General features: G+C 61.0%; 1 protein-coding gene across 1 annotated transcript; it reads right to left on the reverse strand.

The window, feature by feature from the left end:
• Window positions 1-1,663: 1,663 nt before the first annotated feature.
• On the reverse strand, window positions 1,664-15,599 carry LOC128802143 (glycogen [starch] synthase, muscle-like; the record flags this gene model as incomplete). Its single annotated transcript, XM_053968358.1, has 8 exons — window positions 15,520-15,599; window positions 14,427-14,544; window positions 9,997-10,178; window positions 6,065-6,267; window positions 5,887-5,969; window positions 5,294-5,373; window positions 3,590-3,775; window positions 1,664-1,813 (listed from the first exon to the last, which is right to left on the reverse strand). Coding segments are annotated over exons 2-8 (1,002 nt in total), but the record flags the coding sequence as incomplete, so codon positions are not given.
• Window positions 15,600-15,835: the final 236 nt, after the last annotated feature.

A 15,835-nucleotide genomic window follows, 5' to 3' on the forward strand; every position in this document is an offset into this window, starting at 1 on the left:
GGGGGGGGGTCTTTAGGGGTTCACCGGGGTTTTGGGGGGGTCACCAGGTGTGGGAGGTCACGGGGACCCCAAAATCCCCCCCAAATTCCTGGATCCCCCTCAAATCCAGGATTTACCCCCCCAAATCCCACCCAGGAACTTTTGGGGGTGAGGGGATTTTTGGGGGGGGGTCTTTGGGGGCCCATCAGGATTTTGGGGTCCCCCTGACCTCCCCCCACCCAACACCTGGTGACCCCCAAAATCCTCCAGGAATCCCCAAAGGTGACCCCCCCCAAAATCCCTGGGGTCATTTGGGGGTCCCCCTCTGGGTCTGGGAGGGATCCCGGGGGGAACTTTGGGGGATTTTGGGGTTCCCCAGGTGTGTTTGGGCATTTTGGGGTGCCCCAGGTGAGTTTTGGGATTTTGGGGTGCCCCAGGTGAGTCGGGGTCACACCTGGGGCAGGTGCTCGGCCACGGCAGCGACAGGGGTGAGATTTGGGGAGGGGATCAGTGGGATTTGGGGATTTTGGGGTGCTCAGGGGGATTTTGGGCTGGCCCAGGTGTGTTTGGGTATTTTTGGGGTGGCTCTGAGGTATTTTGGGGTTCCCCAGGTGAGTCGGGGTCACACCTGGGGCAGGTGCTCGGCCACGGCAGCGACAGGGGTGGGATTTGGGGAACGAATCAGGGGGATTTGGGAGGATTTTGGGGTGGCCCAGGGGGATTTTGGGGCACCACAGGTGAGTCGGGGTCACACCTGGCTCACACCTGAGCAGGTGCTCGGCCATGGCAGCCACAGGGGTGGGATTTCGGGGATTTGGGGAGGGAATCAGGGGGATTTCGGGGATTTGGGGAGGGAATCAGGGGGGATTTGGGAGGATTTTGGGGTGGCCCAGGGGGATTTTGGGGTGCCCCAGGTGTGTCTGGGTACTTTGGGGTTCCCCAAGTGAGTCGGGGTCACACCTGGGGCAGGTGCTCGGCCATGGCAGCCACAGGAGTGGAATTTGGGGAGGGGATCAGTGGGATTTGGGGGATTTGGGGGATTTTGGGCTGGCCCAGGTGTGTTTGGGGATTTTTGGGGTGGCTCTGAGGTATTTTGGGGTTCCCCAGGTGAGTCGGGGTCACACCTGGGGCAGGTGCTCGGCCACGGCAGCGACAGGGGTGGGATTTGGGGGATTTGGGGAGGGAATCAGGGGGGATTTGGGAGGATTTTGGGGTGGCCCAGGGGGATTTTGGGGTGGCCCAGGTGAGTCTGGGGATTTTGGGGTTCCCCAGGTGAGTCGGGGTCACACCTGGGGCAGGTGCTCGGCCACGGCAGCCACAGGGGTGGGATTTGGGGAGGGGAACAGTGGGATTTGGGGGATTTGGGGGGATTTTGGGGTGGCCCAGGTCTGTTTGGGTATTTTGGGGTTCCCCAGGTGAGTCGGGGTCACACCTGAGCAGGTGCTCGGCCATGGCAGTGACAGGAGTGGGATTTGGGGAGGTAATCAGTGGGATTTGGGGGGATTTGGAGGGATTTTGGGGTGGCCCAGGTGTGTCTGGGTACTTTGGGGCGGCGCAGGTGAGAGGGGCTCACACCTGGGGCAGGTGCTCGGCCATGGCAGTGACAGGGGTGGGATTTGGGGAGGGAATCAGGGGGATTTGGGGGATTTGGAGGGATTTTGGGGTTCCCCAGGTGAGTGGGGGTCACACCTGGCTTGCGCTTGAGCAGGTGCTCGGCCTCGGCGGCGGTGACGTGGGACACGGTGGTCAGCACGTGGGCGCAGTGCGCGGCCGCGCGCTCCAGGCAGTACCGGTGGTAGATCTGCCGCTCACCTGCCTCCTTGTCCACGTCAAACTGGGGACGGGGGCACACCTGAGCTCACCTGAGCTCACCTGGGCACACCTGAGCTCACCTGGGCACACCTGAGAACCCCCCAGCCCTCATCTGCCCCTCCCCTGCCTCCTTGTCCGCATCAAACTGGGGACGGGGACACACCTGAGCTCACCTGGGCACACCTGGGACACACCTGAGCTCACCTGGGGGTCACCTGAACTCACCTCGACACACCTGAGAACCCCCCAGCCCTGATCTGCCGCTCCCCTGCCCCTCCCCTGCCTCCTTGTCCACGTCAAACTGGGGACGGGGGCACACCTGAGCTCACGTGGGGGTCACCTGAGCTCACCTGGGCACACCTGAGAACCCCCCAGCCCTCATCTGCCGCTCCCCTGCCCCTCCCCTGCCTCCTTGTCCACATCAAACTGGGGACGGGGGCACACCTGAGCTCACCTGAGCTCACCTGGGCACACCTGAGCTCACCTGGGCACACCTGAGCTCACCTGAGCTCACCTGAGAACCCCCCAGCCCTCATCTGCCCCTCCCCAGCCTCCTTGTCCACGTCAAACTGGGGATGGGGGCACACCTGAGCTCACCTGAGCACACCTGAGCTCACCTGGAAACACCTGGGAGTCACCTGGGCTCACCTGGGCCCACCCAAAACCCCACAGAGAGCCCTGACCCCAGGTGTGACCCCAGGTGTGTCCCCAGGTGTGACCCCAGGTGTGTCCCCAGGTGTGACTCACGCTGTGGCTGCCGCAGAAATCCCCGCTCCCAGAGCGCAGGTACCGGTCCAGGTGTGTCCCCAGGTGTCCCCAGGTGTGTCCCTGATGTCCCCAGGTGTCCCCAGGTGTGTCCCCACATCCCCAGGTGCGTCCCTGACACACCCAGGTATGTCCCCGACGTCTCCAGATATGTCCCCATGTCCCCAGGTGTGTCCCTGACATACCCAGGTGTGTCCCCACGTCCTCAGGATGCTCTCAGGTGTTTCCAGGTGTGTCCCTACCCCCCCAGGTGTGTGCCCAGGTGTCCCCAGGTGCACTCACGCTGTGCAGGTTGTTGTAGAAGTCCACGCTCCCGGCGCACAGGTACTGACCCCTGTGCCCAGGTGTGTTCAGGTGTGTCCCCAGGTGTGTCCTCAGGTGTGTCCCACCCCCCAGGTGTGTTCAGGTGTGTCCCCAGGTGTGTCCCACCCCCCAGGTGTGTCCCCAGGTGTGTCCCACCCCCCAGGTGTGTCCCCAGGTGTGTCCCCAGGTGTGTCCCCAGGTGTGTCCCCAGGTGTGTCCCACCCCCCAGGTGTGTTCAGGTGTGTCCCCAGGTGTGTTCCACCCCCCAGGTGTGTTCAGGTGTGTCCCCAGGTGTGTCCCCAGGTGTGTCCCACCCCCCAGGTGTGTCCCCAGGTGTCCCCAGGTGTGTCCCCAGGTGTGTCCCCAGGTGTGTCCCCAGGTGTCCCAGGTGCACTCACGCTGTGCAGGTTGTTGTAGAAGTCCACGCTCCCGGCGCACAGGTACTGACCCCTGTGCCCAGGTGTGTTCAGGTGTGTCCCCAGGTGTGTCCCACCCCCCAGGTGTGTCCCTAGGTGTGTCCCACCCCCCAGGTGTGTCCCCAGGTGTGTCCCCAGGTGTGTCCCACCCCCCAGGTGTGTTCAGGTGTGTCCTCAGGTGTGTCCCACCCCCCAGGTGTGTCCCTAGGTGTGTCCCACCCCCCAGGTGTGTCCCCAGGTGTGACCCCAGGTGTGTTCAGGTGTGTCCCCAGGTGTCCCCAGGTGTGTCCCCAGGTGTGTCCAGGTGCACTCACGCTGTGCAGGTTGTTGTAGAAGTCCACGCTCCCGGCGCACAGGTAGCGGCCCAGCAGCGTGGCGTGCGTGGTGAAGATGGTGGCCACGGGCAAGCGCCGGGCGCGGCTCAGCACCAGCCCCAGCCCCGCCAGCCACTCGTGGAAGTGGCCCACGATGAACGGCCGCTCCTCGCTCTGCGCCGCAAACTGTCCCCGGGGGCCACCAGGTGTCACCAGGGGCCACCAGGGGCCACCAGGGGTCACCAGGTGTCACCAGGGGCCGCCAGGGGCCACCAAGGGTCACCAGGTGTGACCAGGGGCCACCAGGGGCCACCAGGTGTCACCAGGGGCCACCAAGGGTCGCCAGGTGTGACCAGGTGTCACCAGGGGCCGCCAGGGGCCACCAGGTGTCACCAGGGGCCACCAGGGGCCACCAGGTGTCACCAGGGGCCGCCAGGGGCCACCAGGGGCCACCAGGGGCCACCAGGGGTCACCAGGGGCCACCAGGGGCCACCAGGTGTCACCAGGGGCCACCAAGGGTCACCAGGTGTCACCAGGGGCCACCAGGGGCCACCAGGTGTCACCAGGGGCCACCAAGGGTCGCCAGGTGTGACCAGGTGTCACCAGGGGCCATCAAGGGTCACCAGGTGTCACCAGGTGTCACCAGGGGCCACCAGGGGCCACCAGGTGTCACCAGGGGCCACCAAGGGTCACCAGGGGCCACCAAGGGTCACCAAGGGTCACCAGGGGCCACCAAGGGTCACCAGGGGCCACCAGGGGCCACCAAGGGTCACCAGGGGCCGCCAGGGGTCACCAGGGGCCACCAGGGGCTGCCAGGGGCCACCAAGGGTCACCAGGGGCCACCAGGGGCCACCAGGTGTGACCAGGTGTCACCAGGGGTCACCAGGGGCCACCAGGGGCCACCAAGGGTCACCAGGGGTCACCAAGGGTCACCAGGTGTGACCAGGTGTCACCAGGGGCCACCAGGGGCCACCAAGGGTCACCAGGGGCCACCAGGGGCCACCAGGTGTCACCAGGTGTCACCAGGGGCCACCAGGGGCCACCAGGGGCCACCAAGGGCCACCAGGTGTCACCAGGGGCCACCAGGGGCCACCAAGGGTCACCAAGGGCCACCAGGGGCCACCAGGGGCCACCAGGTGTCCCCAGGTGTCACCAGGTGTCCCCAGGTGTCACCGTGGTGGCACCTGAGCCCGGTACAGGGTGCTCAAGGTGTCACCGCCACACCTGGTGTCACCACAGCCCACCCAGGGACCCCTTCACTGTCACCATCGTGTCACTGTCACTGTCCCCAAGGGCCACCAGGTGTCCCCAAGTGTCCCCAAATGTCCCCAGGTGTCACCGCGGTGGCACCTGAGCCCGGCACGGGGCTCTCGAGGTGTCACCGCCACACCTGGGCGCTGTCCCAGGGACCCCCCCACTGCCACCGTCACTGTCCCCAGGAGTCGTCGTCACCCGCGGTGGCACCAGGGGGACCCCAAACCCTCTGGAACTCCCCCAAACCCCCCCAGGGACCCCAAAACTCCCCTGAGGAAATCCCAAATCGTTTCAGGAACCCCAAAACCCCCTCAGGAACCCCAAAACCCCACGAGGAACCCCAAAACCCCCTGAGGAACCTCAAAAACCTCTGAGGAACCCCAAAACCCCCCGAGGAACCCCAAAACCCCCCGAGGAACCCCAAAACCCCCTGATGGACCCCAGACCCACCTCTCCGAGGAACCAGGCGACGAGGAAGCCGAAGAGGACGGCGTCGTTGGCCTCGCGGTCGTACCAGGGCACCCCAAAACCTCCCCAAAACCACCTCAAAACTCCCCAAAACCACCTCAAAGCCCCTCAGGGACACCCCAAAACCTCTCAGGAACCCCAAAACCACCTGAGGAACCCCAAAACCCCCCGAGGAACCCCAAAACCCCCTGATGGACCCCAGACCCACCTCTCCGAGGAACCAGGCGACGAGGAAGCCGAAGAGGACGGCGTCGTTGGCCTCGCGGTCGTGCCAGGGCACCCCAAACCTCCCCAAATCTCCCCAAAACCACCTCAAATCTCCCCAAAACCACCTGAGGAACCCCAAAACGCCCTGAGGAACCCCAAAAGTCACCTCTCCGAGGAACCAGGCGACGAGGAAGCCGAAGAGGACGGCGTCGTTGGCCTCGCGGTCGTACCAGGGCACCCCAAAACCTCCCCAAATCTCCCCAAAACCACCTCAAATCTCCCCAAAACCACCTCAGAACTCCCCAAAACCACCTGAGGAACCCCAAAACCCCCCGAGGAACCCCAAAACCCCCTGATGGACCCCAGACCCACCTCTCCGAGGAACCAGGCGACGAGGAAGCCGAAGAGGACGGCGTCGTTGGCCTCGCGGTCGTACCAGGGCACCCCAAACCTCCCCAAAACCACCCCAAAACCACCTCAAATCTCCCCAAAACCCCCCGAGGAACCCCAAAACCCCCCGAGGAACCCCAAAACCCCCTGATGGACCCCAGACCCACCTCTCCGAGGAACCAGGCGACGAGGAAGCCGAAGAGGACGGCGTCGTTGGCCTCGCGGTCGTACCAGGGCACGCCGATGGCGCAGCTCTCCCAGAGCTCGCCCTTCCAGCGCTCCAGGCTCCAGGCCGTGGCCCCCACGTCCAGCAGCACCACGGCCGGGCTGCCCTCGATCAGCCAGCGCCCAAAATGCACCTGAACCCCAAAATTTTGGGGGGGTCCCGAAATTGTTACCACCCCAAAATGTCCCTTTGGGGTCAGCTTTGGTGGTTTGTGACCGAAAATCAGGAAAACCCCAAATCCCAGGGACACCCTAAAGCTCCTTTATGGAGTGATTCCCATCAGGGACACCCAAAATGCACCCGAACCCCAAAATTTTGGGGGGTCCCGAAATTGTCAGAACCCCAAAATGTCAATTTGGGGTCATCATTGGTGGTTTGTGACCCAAAAATCAGGAAAATCCTAAATCAGAGTTCACCCTAAATCCCCTCCCAGGGCTGCCCTCGATCAGCCAGCGCCCAAAATGCACCTGAACCCCAAAATTTTGGGGGGGTCCCGAAATTGTTACCACCCCAAAATGTCAATTTGGGGTCACCTTTGGTGGTTTGTGACCGAAAATCAGGAAATCCAAAATCCCAGGGACACCCCAAATCCACACTGAGCACTGCCCTCGATCAGCCAGCGCCCAAAATGCACCCGAACCCCAAAATTTTGGGGGGTCCCGAAATTGTTACCACCCCAAAATGGAATAAACTTCGCCAAAAATGGGGATAAATGACCCCAAAAATGCCACAAATTACCCCAAAAATTGAATTATTGACCCCAAAAACGCCATAAATGACCCCAAAAATGCCACGAATTACCCCAAAAATTGAATTATTGACCCCAAAATTGCCATAAATGACCCCAAAAATTGAATTATTGACCCCAAAATCGCTATAAATGACCCCAAACCCCCCCAGGTGGGGCCAGAGCCCCCTTGGGGGGCCCCTCCCCCATCCCGGGCCCCTCCCCCCACCCCCCCCCCGCCCTGACCTTTGCCGAGGGGGGGGAGGGGCAGGGGGGGCTAAAAATAAACCCCGCGTGCCCGGGGGGGGGAGGGGCGGCCCTGGGTGTCCCCAACCCCCCCCCGGGGACACTCGGGGCCCTTGGGGTGCCACCAAAATGTCCCCAAACCCCCCCGGGACCCCCCCAAAGTCCCCCAAATCGGGGGGATCCCTCCCAAAATCCCCCAAATCTGGGGGATTCCCCCCAAAATCCTCCCAAAATCCCCCCAAATCTGGGGGATCCCCCCCCAAAATCCTCCCAAAATACCCCAAATCTGGGGGAACCCCCCCAAAATCCCCCAAATTGGGGGGATCCCCCCCAAAATCCCCCCAAATCTGTGGGATCCCTCCCAAAATCCTCCCAAATCTGGGGAACCCCCCCAAAATCCTCCCAAATCTGGGGGAACCCCCCCAAAATCCCCCCAAATCTGGGGGAACCCCCCCAAATCCCCCCAAAATCCCCCAAATCTGTGGGGAACCCCCCCAGAATCCTCCCAAATCTGGGGGAACCCCCCCAAAATCCCCCCAAATCTGGGGGAACCCCCCCAAATCCCCCCAAAATCCCCCAAATCTGTGGGGAACCCCCCCAGAATCCTCCCCAAATCCCCCAAATTGGGGGGATCCCCCCCAAAATCCTCCCAAAATCCCCCAAATCTGTGGGGAACCCCCCCAAAATCCCCCCAAAATCCCCCAAATTGGCGGGATCTCTCCCAAAATCCCCCCATGGGAAAACCTCCCCCATCCCCCCTCCACTTCAGGACCCCAAAATTCCCCCAAAATTTGGGGGCTCCATTGGGGTGGGCATCCTTGGGTGCCCCCATCCCCCCCCCAGTCTGGGGGGGTCCTCAACCCTTGGGACCCCCAACCCCATAAATCCATCCTGACCCCATAAATCCCTTTCCCTGACCCCAAAACCCCTTCCCCGACCCCATAACTCCATCCTGACCCCATAATTCCTCCCTGACCCCAAAACTTCTTCCCTGACCCCATAACTCCATCCTGACCCCATAATTCCTCCCTGACCCCAAAACTTCTTCCCTGACCCCATAAATCCATCCTGACCCTACAACCCTTTCCTTGACCCTACAACTTCTCCTGACCCCATAACCTCTTCCTCAACCTTATAAATCCATCCTGACCCCATAACTCCTCCCTGACCCCATAACTCCATCCTGACCCCATAATTCCTCCCTGACCCCATAACTTCTTCCCTGACCCCATAAATCCATCCTGACCCTACAACCCTTTCCTCGACCCTATAACTCCACCCTGACCCCATAACTTGACCCCATAAATCCATCCTCGACCACATAAATCCCCCTGACCCCATAAATCCATCCTGACCCTATAAATCCCTCCCTGACCCCATAACTTCTTCCCTGACCCCATAACTTCATCCTGACCCTGTAACCCCTTCCTTGACCCCATAATTCCTCACTGACCCCATAACTTCTTCCCGGACACCATAAATCCATCCTGACCCCATAACCCCTTCCTCGACCCTATAAATCCCCCTGACTCCATAAATCCATCCTGACCCCATAAATCCCCCTGACCCCATGACTCATTCCTCAACCCCATAACTCCATTCTGACTCCATAATTCCTCCCTGACCCCATAACTTCTTCTCGGACCCCATAAATCCATCCTGACCCTATAACTCCTTCCCCAACCCCATAACTCCTGCTCACCCCGGAACCCCTTCCTTGACCCCATAATTCCTCCCTGACTCCGTAACCCCTTCCCTGACCCCATAAATCCATCCTGACCCCATAACCCCTTCCTTGACCCTATAAATCCCCCCGACTCCATAACTTCTTCCCTAACCCCATAAATCCATCCTGACCGTATAAAGTCTTCCTCAACCCTATAAATCCATCCTGACCCCATAATTCCTCCCTGACCCCATAACTTCTTCCCTGACCCCATAAATCCATCCTGACCCCATAACCCTTTCCTCGACCCTATAACTCCACCCTGATCCCATAACTTCTTCCCTGACCCCATAAATCCATCCTGACCCCATAACCTCTTCCTCAACCCTATAAATCCATCCTGACCCCATAACTCCTCCTGACCCCAGAACCCCTTCCTTGACCCTATTAATCCCCCCCCTGACCCCATAACTCATTCCCTGACCCCATAACTCCCCCCCAGGTGTGCCCAGGTGTGCCCAGGTGTGCCCAGGTGTGCCCACCTTGCAGCCCTGGGCGTTCATGGCTTTGTGGGTGCCCCCACCACCCTTGCGACCCTCCAGTCCCCCAACCCCATAACCCCTTCCTGACCCCATATCCCCCTCCCTGACCCCATAACTCCCCCCCAGGTGTGCCCAGGTGTGCCCAGGTGTGCCCACCTGGCAGCCCTGGGCATTCACGGTGCTCTGGGTGCTCTCCATGTCTCGGGAACCTCCAGTCCCCCAAACCCATATCCGCTTCCTGACCCCATAACTCATTCCCCGACCCCATAACTCCGCCCCAGGTGTGCCCAGGTGTGCCCAGGTGTGCCCACCTTGCAGCCCTGGGCGTTCACGGCTTTGTGGGTGTGCTCCAACCCTTGGGAGCCTCCAGTCCCCCAACCCCATAACCCCTTCCTGACCCCATAACTCATTCCCTGACCCCATAACTCATTCCCTGACCCCATAACTCATTCCCCGACCCCATAACTCCCCCCCAGGTGTGCCCAGGTGTGCCCAGGTGTGCCCACCTGGCAGCCCTGGGCGTTCAAGTGTTCACAAGTACCCCCCAACCCTTGGGAACCTCCAGTCCCCCAACCCCATATCCCCTTCCTGACCCCATAACTCATTCCCTGACCCCATAACTCATTCCCCGGCCCCATAACTCCCCCCCAGGTGTGCCCAGGTGTGCCCAGGTGTGCCCACCTTGCAGCCCTGGGCGTTCATGGCGGCCAGGGTGCGGCGCAGGGCGGGCTGGGGCGGCTCCAGCAGCTCCACCTGGGTGCGCACGGCGCTCTCCACGTAGGGCCCCACCAGCACGTAGCTCTCGCCCCACTCGTCGGCCGTCACCCGCGCCTTGGTCTGCAGCACCGTGTAGATCCCCCCCACTTTTTTGGGGGGGCAACGGGGTCAGGGACACCCCGAATCCATCCTGAATCCATCCCAAATCCATCCCAAGTCCATCCCGAATCCTTCCTGAATACCTGAGATCAACCTGGACACCTGAGAGCCCCAAATCCCAACCCTGACACACCTGGGATCTCACGGATCCCCCCCAGTTTTGGGGGGATAACGGGGTCAGGGACACCCCAAATCCATCCTGAACCCATCCTGAATCCATCCCGAATCCACCCCGAATCCATCCCGAATCCACCCCAAATCCATCCCAAATCCACCCCGAATCCATCCCAAATCCACCCCGACTCCATCCCGAATCCACCCCAAATCCATCCCAAATCCACCCCAAATCCACTCCAAATCCATCCTGAATCCATCCCGAATCCATCCTGAATCCATCCCGAATCCATCCTGAATCCATCCCAAATCCATCCCGAATCCCTGAGATCAACCTGGACACCTGGGACACCCCAAATCCCAACCCTGACACACCTGGGATCTCATGGATCCCCCCCAGTTTTCGGGGGACAACGGGGGCAGGGACACCCCAAATCCATCCCAAATCCATCCCAAATCCATCCCAAATCCATCCCAAATCCACCCCAAATCCACCCCAAATCCATCCCAAATCCACCCCAAATCCACCCCGAATCCCTGAGATCAACCTGGACACCTGGGACACCCCAAATCCCAATCCCAACCCCATGGGTCGCTCACAGGGCAGCACCCCGTAGATCCCCCCCAGTTTTTTGGGGGGACAACGGGGTCAGGGACACCCCAAATCCATCCTGAATCCATCCCAAATCCACCCCAAATCCATCCTGAATCCACCCCGAATCCCTGAGATCAACCTGGACACCTGGGACACCCCAAATCCCAATCCCAACCCCATGGGTCGCTCACAGGGCAGCACCGTGTAGATCCCCCCCAGTTTTTTGGGGGGACAACGGGGTCAGGGACACCCCAAATCCATCCTGAATCCATCCCAAATCCATCCCAAATCCACCCCAAATCCATCCCAAATCCACCCCAAATCCATCCTAAATCCATCCCAAATCCATCCCGAATCCTTCCCAAATACCTGAGATCAACCTGGATACTGAGAGCCCCAAATCCCAACCCTGACACACCTGAGATCTCACGGATCCCCCCCAGTTTTGGGGGGACAACGGGGTCAGGGACACCCCGAATCCATCCCAAATCCACCCCAAATCCATCCCAAATCCACCCCAAATCCATCCTGCATCCATCCCGAATCCACCCCAAGTACCTGAGATCAACCTGGACACCTGAGAGCCCCAAATCCCAACCCCAACCCCATGGATCGCTCACAGGGCAGCACCCTGTAGATCCCCCCCATTGTTTTTGGGGGGATAACGGGGTCAGGGACACCCCAAATCCATCCCAAATCCACCCCAAATCCATCCTGAATCCATCCCGAATCCCTGAGATCAACCTGGACACCTGGGACACCCCAAATCCCAACCATGACACACCTGGGATCTCACAGGGCAGCACCCCGTAGATCCCCCCCAGTTTTGCGGGGACAACAGGGTCAGGGAAACCCCAAATCCATCCTGAATCCATCCCAAATCCACCCCAAATCCATCCCAAATACCTGAGGTCAACCTGCACACCTGGGACACCCCAAATCCCAACCCTGACACACCTGAGACCCCCCCAAAACCCCTCAGGACCCCCCAAAACTCTTCAGACACACCTGGGACCCTCCCAAATTCCCTCTAGGATCCCCCAAATCCCCCCTGGGACCCCCCAAAACCCCTCCAAGACCCCCCAAATCCCCCCTGGGACCCCCCAAAACCCCTCCAAGACCCCCCCAAATCCCCCCTGGGACCCCCCAAAACCCCTCCAGGACCCCCCCAAAACCCCTTAGGCACACCTGGGACCCCCCAACCCTCCCCCAAAACCCCCCGGGACCCCCCAAAACCCCTCCAGGACCCCCCAAATCCCCCCTGGGACCCCCCAAAACCCCTCCAAGACCCCCCAAATCCCCCCTGGGACCCCTCAAATCCCCTCCAGGACCCCTCAAATCCCCCCATGACCCCCAAAATCCCTCTTGGGACCCCCCAAAACCCCACGGGACCCCCCCAAAACCCCTCCAGGACCCCCCAAAACCCCTCCCGGTGCATTGTGGGACTCGATGATGCCCTGACCCATCCCATGATGCCCCGCGGCCCCGGAGTTTCCCACAATGCCCCGCGGGAAGCGCTGGACCAAGGCCCCGGAGTATCCCAGGATGCACCGCGGCAGGAACCATCCCACAATGCACCGCGGTGGGGGGGGAACAGCAGGATGCTCTCGGAGTTTCCCACAATGCACCGCGGCTCCCGTTAACCCCTGAGGGACCGCGACCCTCCCAAAATCCCCCAAATTGGGGAGGGGGGGGGGGGTCCAGGGGGTCCCCCAGGTGTCCGGGGGGGATTTGGGGGGGGGGTCTCAGGTGTCTGGGGGATTTGGGGGGTCCTGGGGGGGCTCAGGAGGGATTTGGGGGGTCCCAGGGGGGATTTGGGGGGGTCCCAGAGGGGATTTGGGGGGGTCCCAGGGGGTTCAAGAGCGATTTGGGAAGTACCAGGGGGTTCAGGAGAGATTTGGGGGGGTCCAAGAGGAATTTGGGGGTCCCAAGAGGGGTTTTGGGAGGTCCCGGGGGGCACAGGAGCGATTTGGGGGGTCCCAGGGGGGATTTGAGGGGTCCTGGGTGGGTTCAGGGGAGATTTGGGGGATCCCAGGGGGTTCAGGAGGGATTTGGGGGGGTCCAAGAGGAATTTGGGGGGTCCCAAGAGGGGTTTTGGGAGGTCCCGGGGGGCACAGGAGCGATTTGGGGGGTCCCAGGGGGGATTTGAGGGGTCCGGGGGGGGTTCAGGAGAGATTTGGGGGGTCCCAAGTGGGATTTGGGGGGTCCCAGGAGGGATCTGGGGGGTCCTGGGTGGGTTCAGGGGAGATTTGGGGGGTCCCAGGAGGGATTTCGGGGGTCCCAGAGGGGATCTGGGGGGTCCCAGGGAGGATTTGGGGGGTCCCAGAGGGGATTTGGGGGGGTCCCAGGGGGTTCAAGAGCGATTTGGGAAGTGCTAGGGGGTTCAGGAGGGATTTGGGGGGGTCCAAGAGGAATTTGGGGGGTCCCAAGAGGGGTTTTGGGAGGTCCCGGGGGCACAGGAGCAATTTGGGGGGTCCCAGGGGGGATTTGAGGGGTCCGGGGGGGGTTCAGGAGAGATTTGGGGGGTCCCAGGATGGATTTGGGGGTCCCAGGTGGAATTTGGGGAGTCCCAGGGGGGATTTGGGGGTTCCTGGGTGGGTTCAGGGGGGATTTGGGGGTCCCGGGAGGGATTTTGGGGGTCCCAGGAGGATTTTTTGGGGTGTTTTTATTTTTGGGGGGATTTTTTTGGGGGTGTTCCATTTCAGGGAATTTCTCAGGAAGTTTTTGGGGTATTTTTTTGGGGGTGTTTTTATTTTTGGGGGGGTCGTCTCAGGAGGTTTTTAGGCCATTTTTGGGGGTGTTTTTATTTTTGGGGTTTTTTTTGGGGTGTTTTTATTTCGGGGAGGTTCCCAGGTGATTTTGGGGTCTTTTTTTGGGGGTGTTTTTATTTTTAGGCTATTTTTTTGGGGCTGTTTTTATTTCGGGGGGGGGGGGTCTCAGGTAACTTTTAGGGTTTTTTTTGGGGGGTGTTTTTATTTTTAGGATATTTTTTGGGGGTGTTTTTATTTTTAGGTATTTTTTTGGGGCTGTTTTTATTTCGGGGGGGGGTCTCAGGTCACTTTTAGGGTATTTTTTGGGGGGTGTTTTTATTTTTAGGGCATTTTTTTTTTGGGTGTTTTTATTTCGGGGGGAGTCTCAGGTCACTTTTAGGGTATTTTTTGGGGGTGTTTTTATTTTTAGGTATTTTTTTGGGGCTGTTTTTATTTCAGGGGGGGGTCTCAGGTCACTTTTTTAGGGCATTTTTTGGGGTTGTTTTTATTTCGGGGAGGATGCCAGGTGATTTTGGGGTCTTTTTTTGGGGGTGTTTTTATTTTTAGGTATTTTTTTGGGGCTGTTTTTATTTCGGGGGGGGGTCTCAGATAACTTTTAGGGTTTTTTTTGGGGGGTGTTTTTATTTTTAGGATATTTTTTGGGGGTGATTTTATTTCGGGGAGGTTCCCATGTGACTTTTAGGATATTTTTTGGGGGTGTTTTGATTTTTAGGCTATTTTTTTGGGGCTGTTTTTATTTTGGGGGGGGGTCTCACCTTTGTTGGCCACCTCCCAGGCCACCTCGAAGAGCACGACGTTGTCGGGGGCGCCGGGACCCCCCCAATCCTCCAGGCCCGGCAGGGAGCTCACGGACACGCTGCGGGCCAGCGGCATCTGGGCACCCCAAATTTGGGGGGGTCGGGGTCACAGAAAGGTCACGGGACCCCCAAAATGAGGGGCGGGACCCCCAAAATATCGGGGGAGCCCCCGCCCCCATGGGAGAGATGAAAATGCAAAACTGGGGAGGGGAAACCCAAAAATGGGGGGGGGACCCAAAAATGGGGGGGGTTACGGAGGGGGGACCCCAAAATTTGGGGGGTTTGGGGTCACACAGAGGTCACGGGACCCCCAAAATGGGGGGCGGGACCCCCAAAATATCGGGGGAGCCCCCGCCCCCATTGGAGAGGTGAAAACGCAAAATTGGGGAGGGGAAACCCAAAAATGGGGGGGGGGACCCAAAAATGGGGGGGTTACGGAGGGGGGACCCCGAAATGTGGGGGGTTTGGGGTCACACAGAGGTCACGGGACCCCCAAAATGGGGGCGGGGGGGTTATTTTGGGGGGGGTCTTCAGAACTTTGGGCAACCCCAAAATAGGGGTGGAGTAAAAAGGGGGGGGGGTCCTCACAATGAAAACCCCACATGGGACCCCCCCCCAAAATCCCATAACCCCCCCCCAGGACCCTCCCCCACCCATGGGACCCCCCCCCCCCATGACCCCAAAACCCCCTCAGGACCCCCCCAGGACCCCCCCCAAAACCCCCCCAGCCCCTCCCAGCCTCACCCACCCCCCCCAAAACCCCCTTTGGGACCCCCCCCCACCCATGGGTGCCCCCCCCGCAACCCAGCCCCCCCCCCCCCAGGACCCCCCCGAGGCCTCAGCGCCCCCCCCCCTCACGGGACCCCCCCCCCCAAGGGAGCCCCCCCCACCGCTCCAAACTTCTCCAGGAGCACCGGGACCCCCCCAGCCCCACGGGACCCCCCCCCCGGCTGGAGACCCCTCCCCGTGGGGGGGTCCCGGGGGGGTCCCTCGGTCCCGGGGGTCTCCGGGGGGGTCCCTTTGGCCGCCCCCCCCCCTCCCCTCCCCTCACCTCCCCGCGCTCCCGCAGCTGATCGCGGACTGACCCCTCCCGCCCCCCGTCCGCCCAGGCCACGCCCTCTCCCCCCGCCGCGGCCACGCCCCCGGACGCTGATTGGTCGAGGCGGGGGTGAGAGGGGGGACGGGAGGGGGGGCGGCACGTGCGGGGGGTGAGGGGGGGCGGCTTAAAGGGGCAACGGCGCCTTAAAGGGGCAACGGTGGGGGGAGGGGATTGAGGGGCTGTGGGGCAGGCTGGTTTGGGGGGGGGCCTCTGGGGCAGCTTGTGGGGCGCCTATGGAACAGTTATGGGGCCGTGGGGTGTCCTTGGG

The sequence above is a fragment of the Vidua chalybeata genome, chromosome 34 (genome assembly GCF_026979565.1).
Source record: "Vidua chalybeata isolate OUT-0048 chromosome 34, bVidCha1 merged haplotype, whole genome shotgun sequence".
Lineage (NCBI taxonomy): Eukaryota > Metazoa > Chordata > Aves > Passeriformes > Viduidae > Vidua > Vidua chalybeata.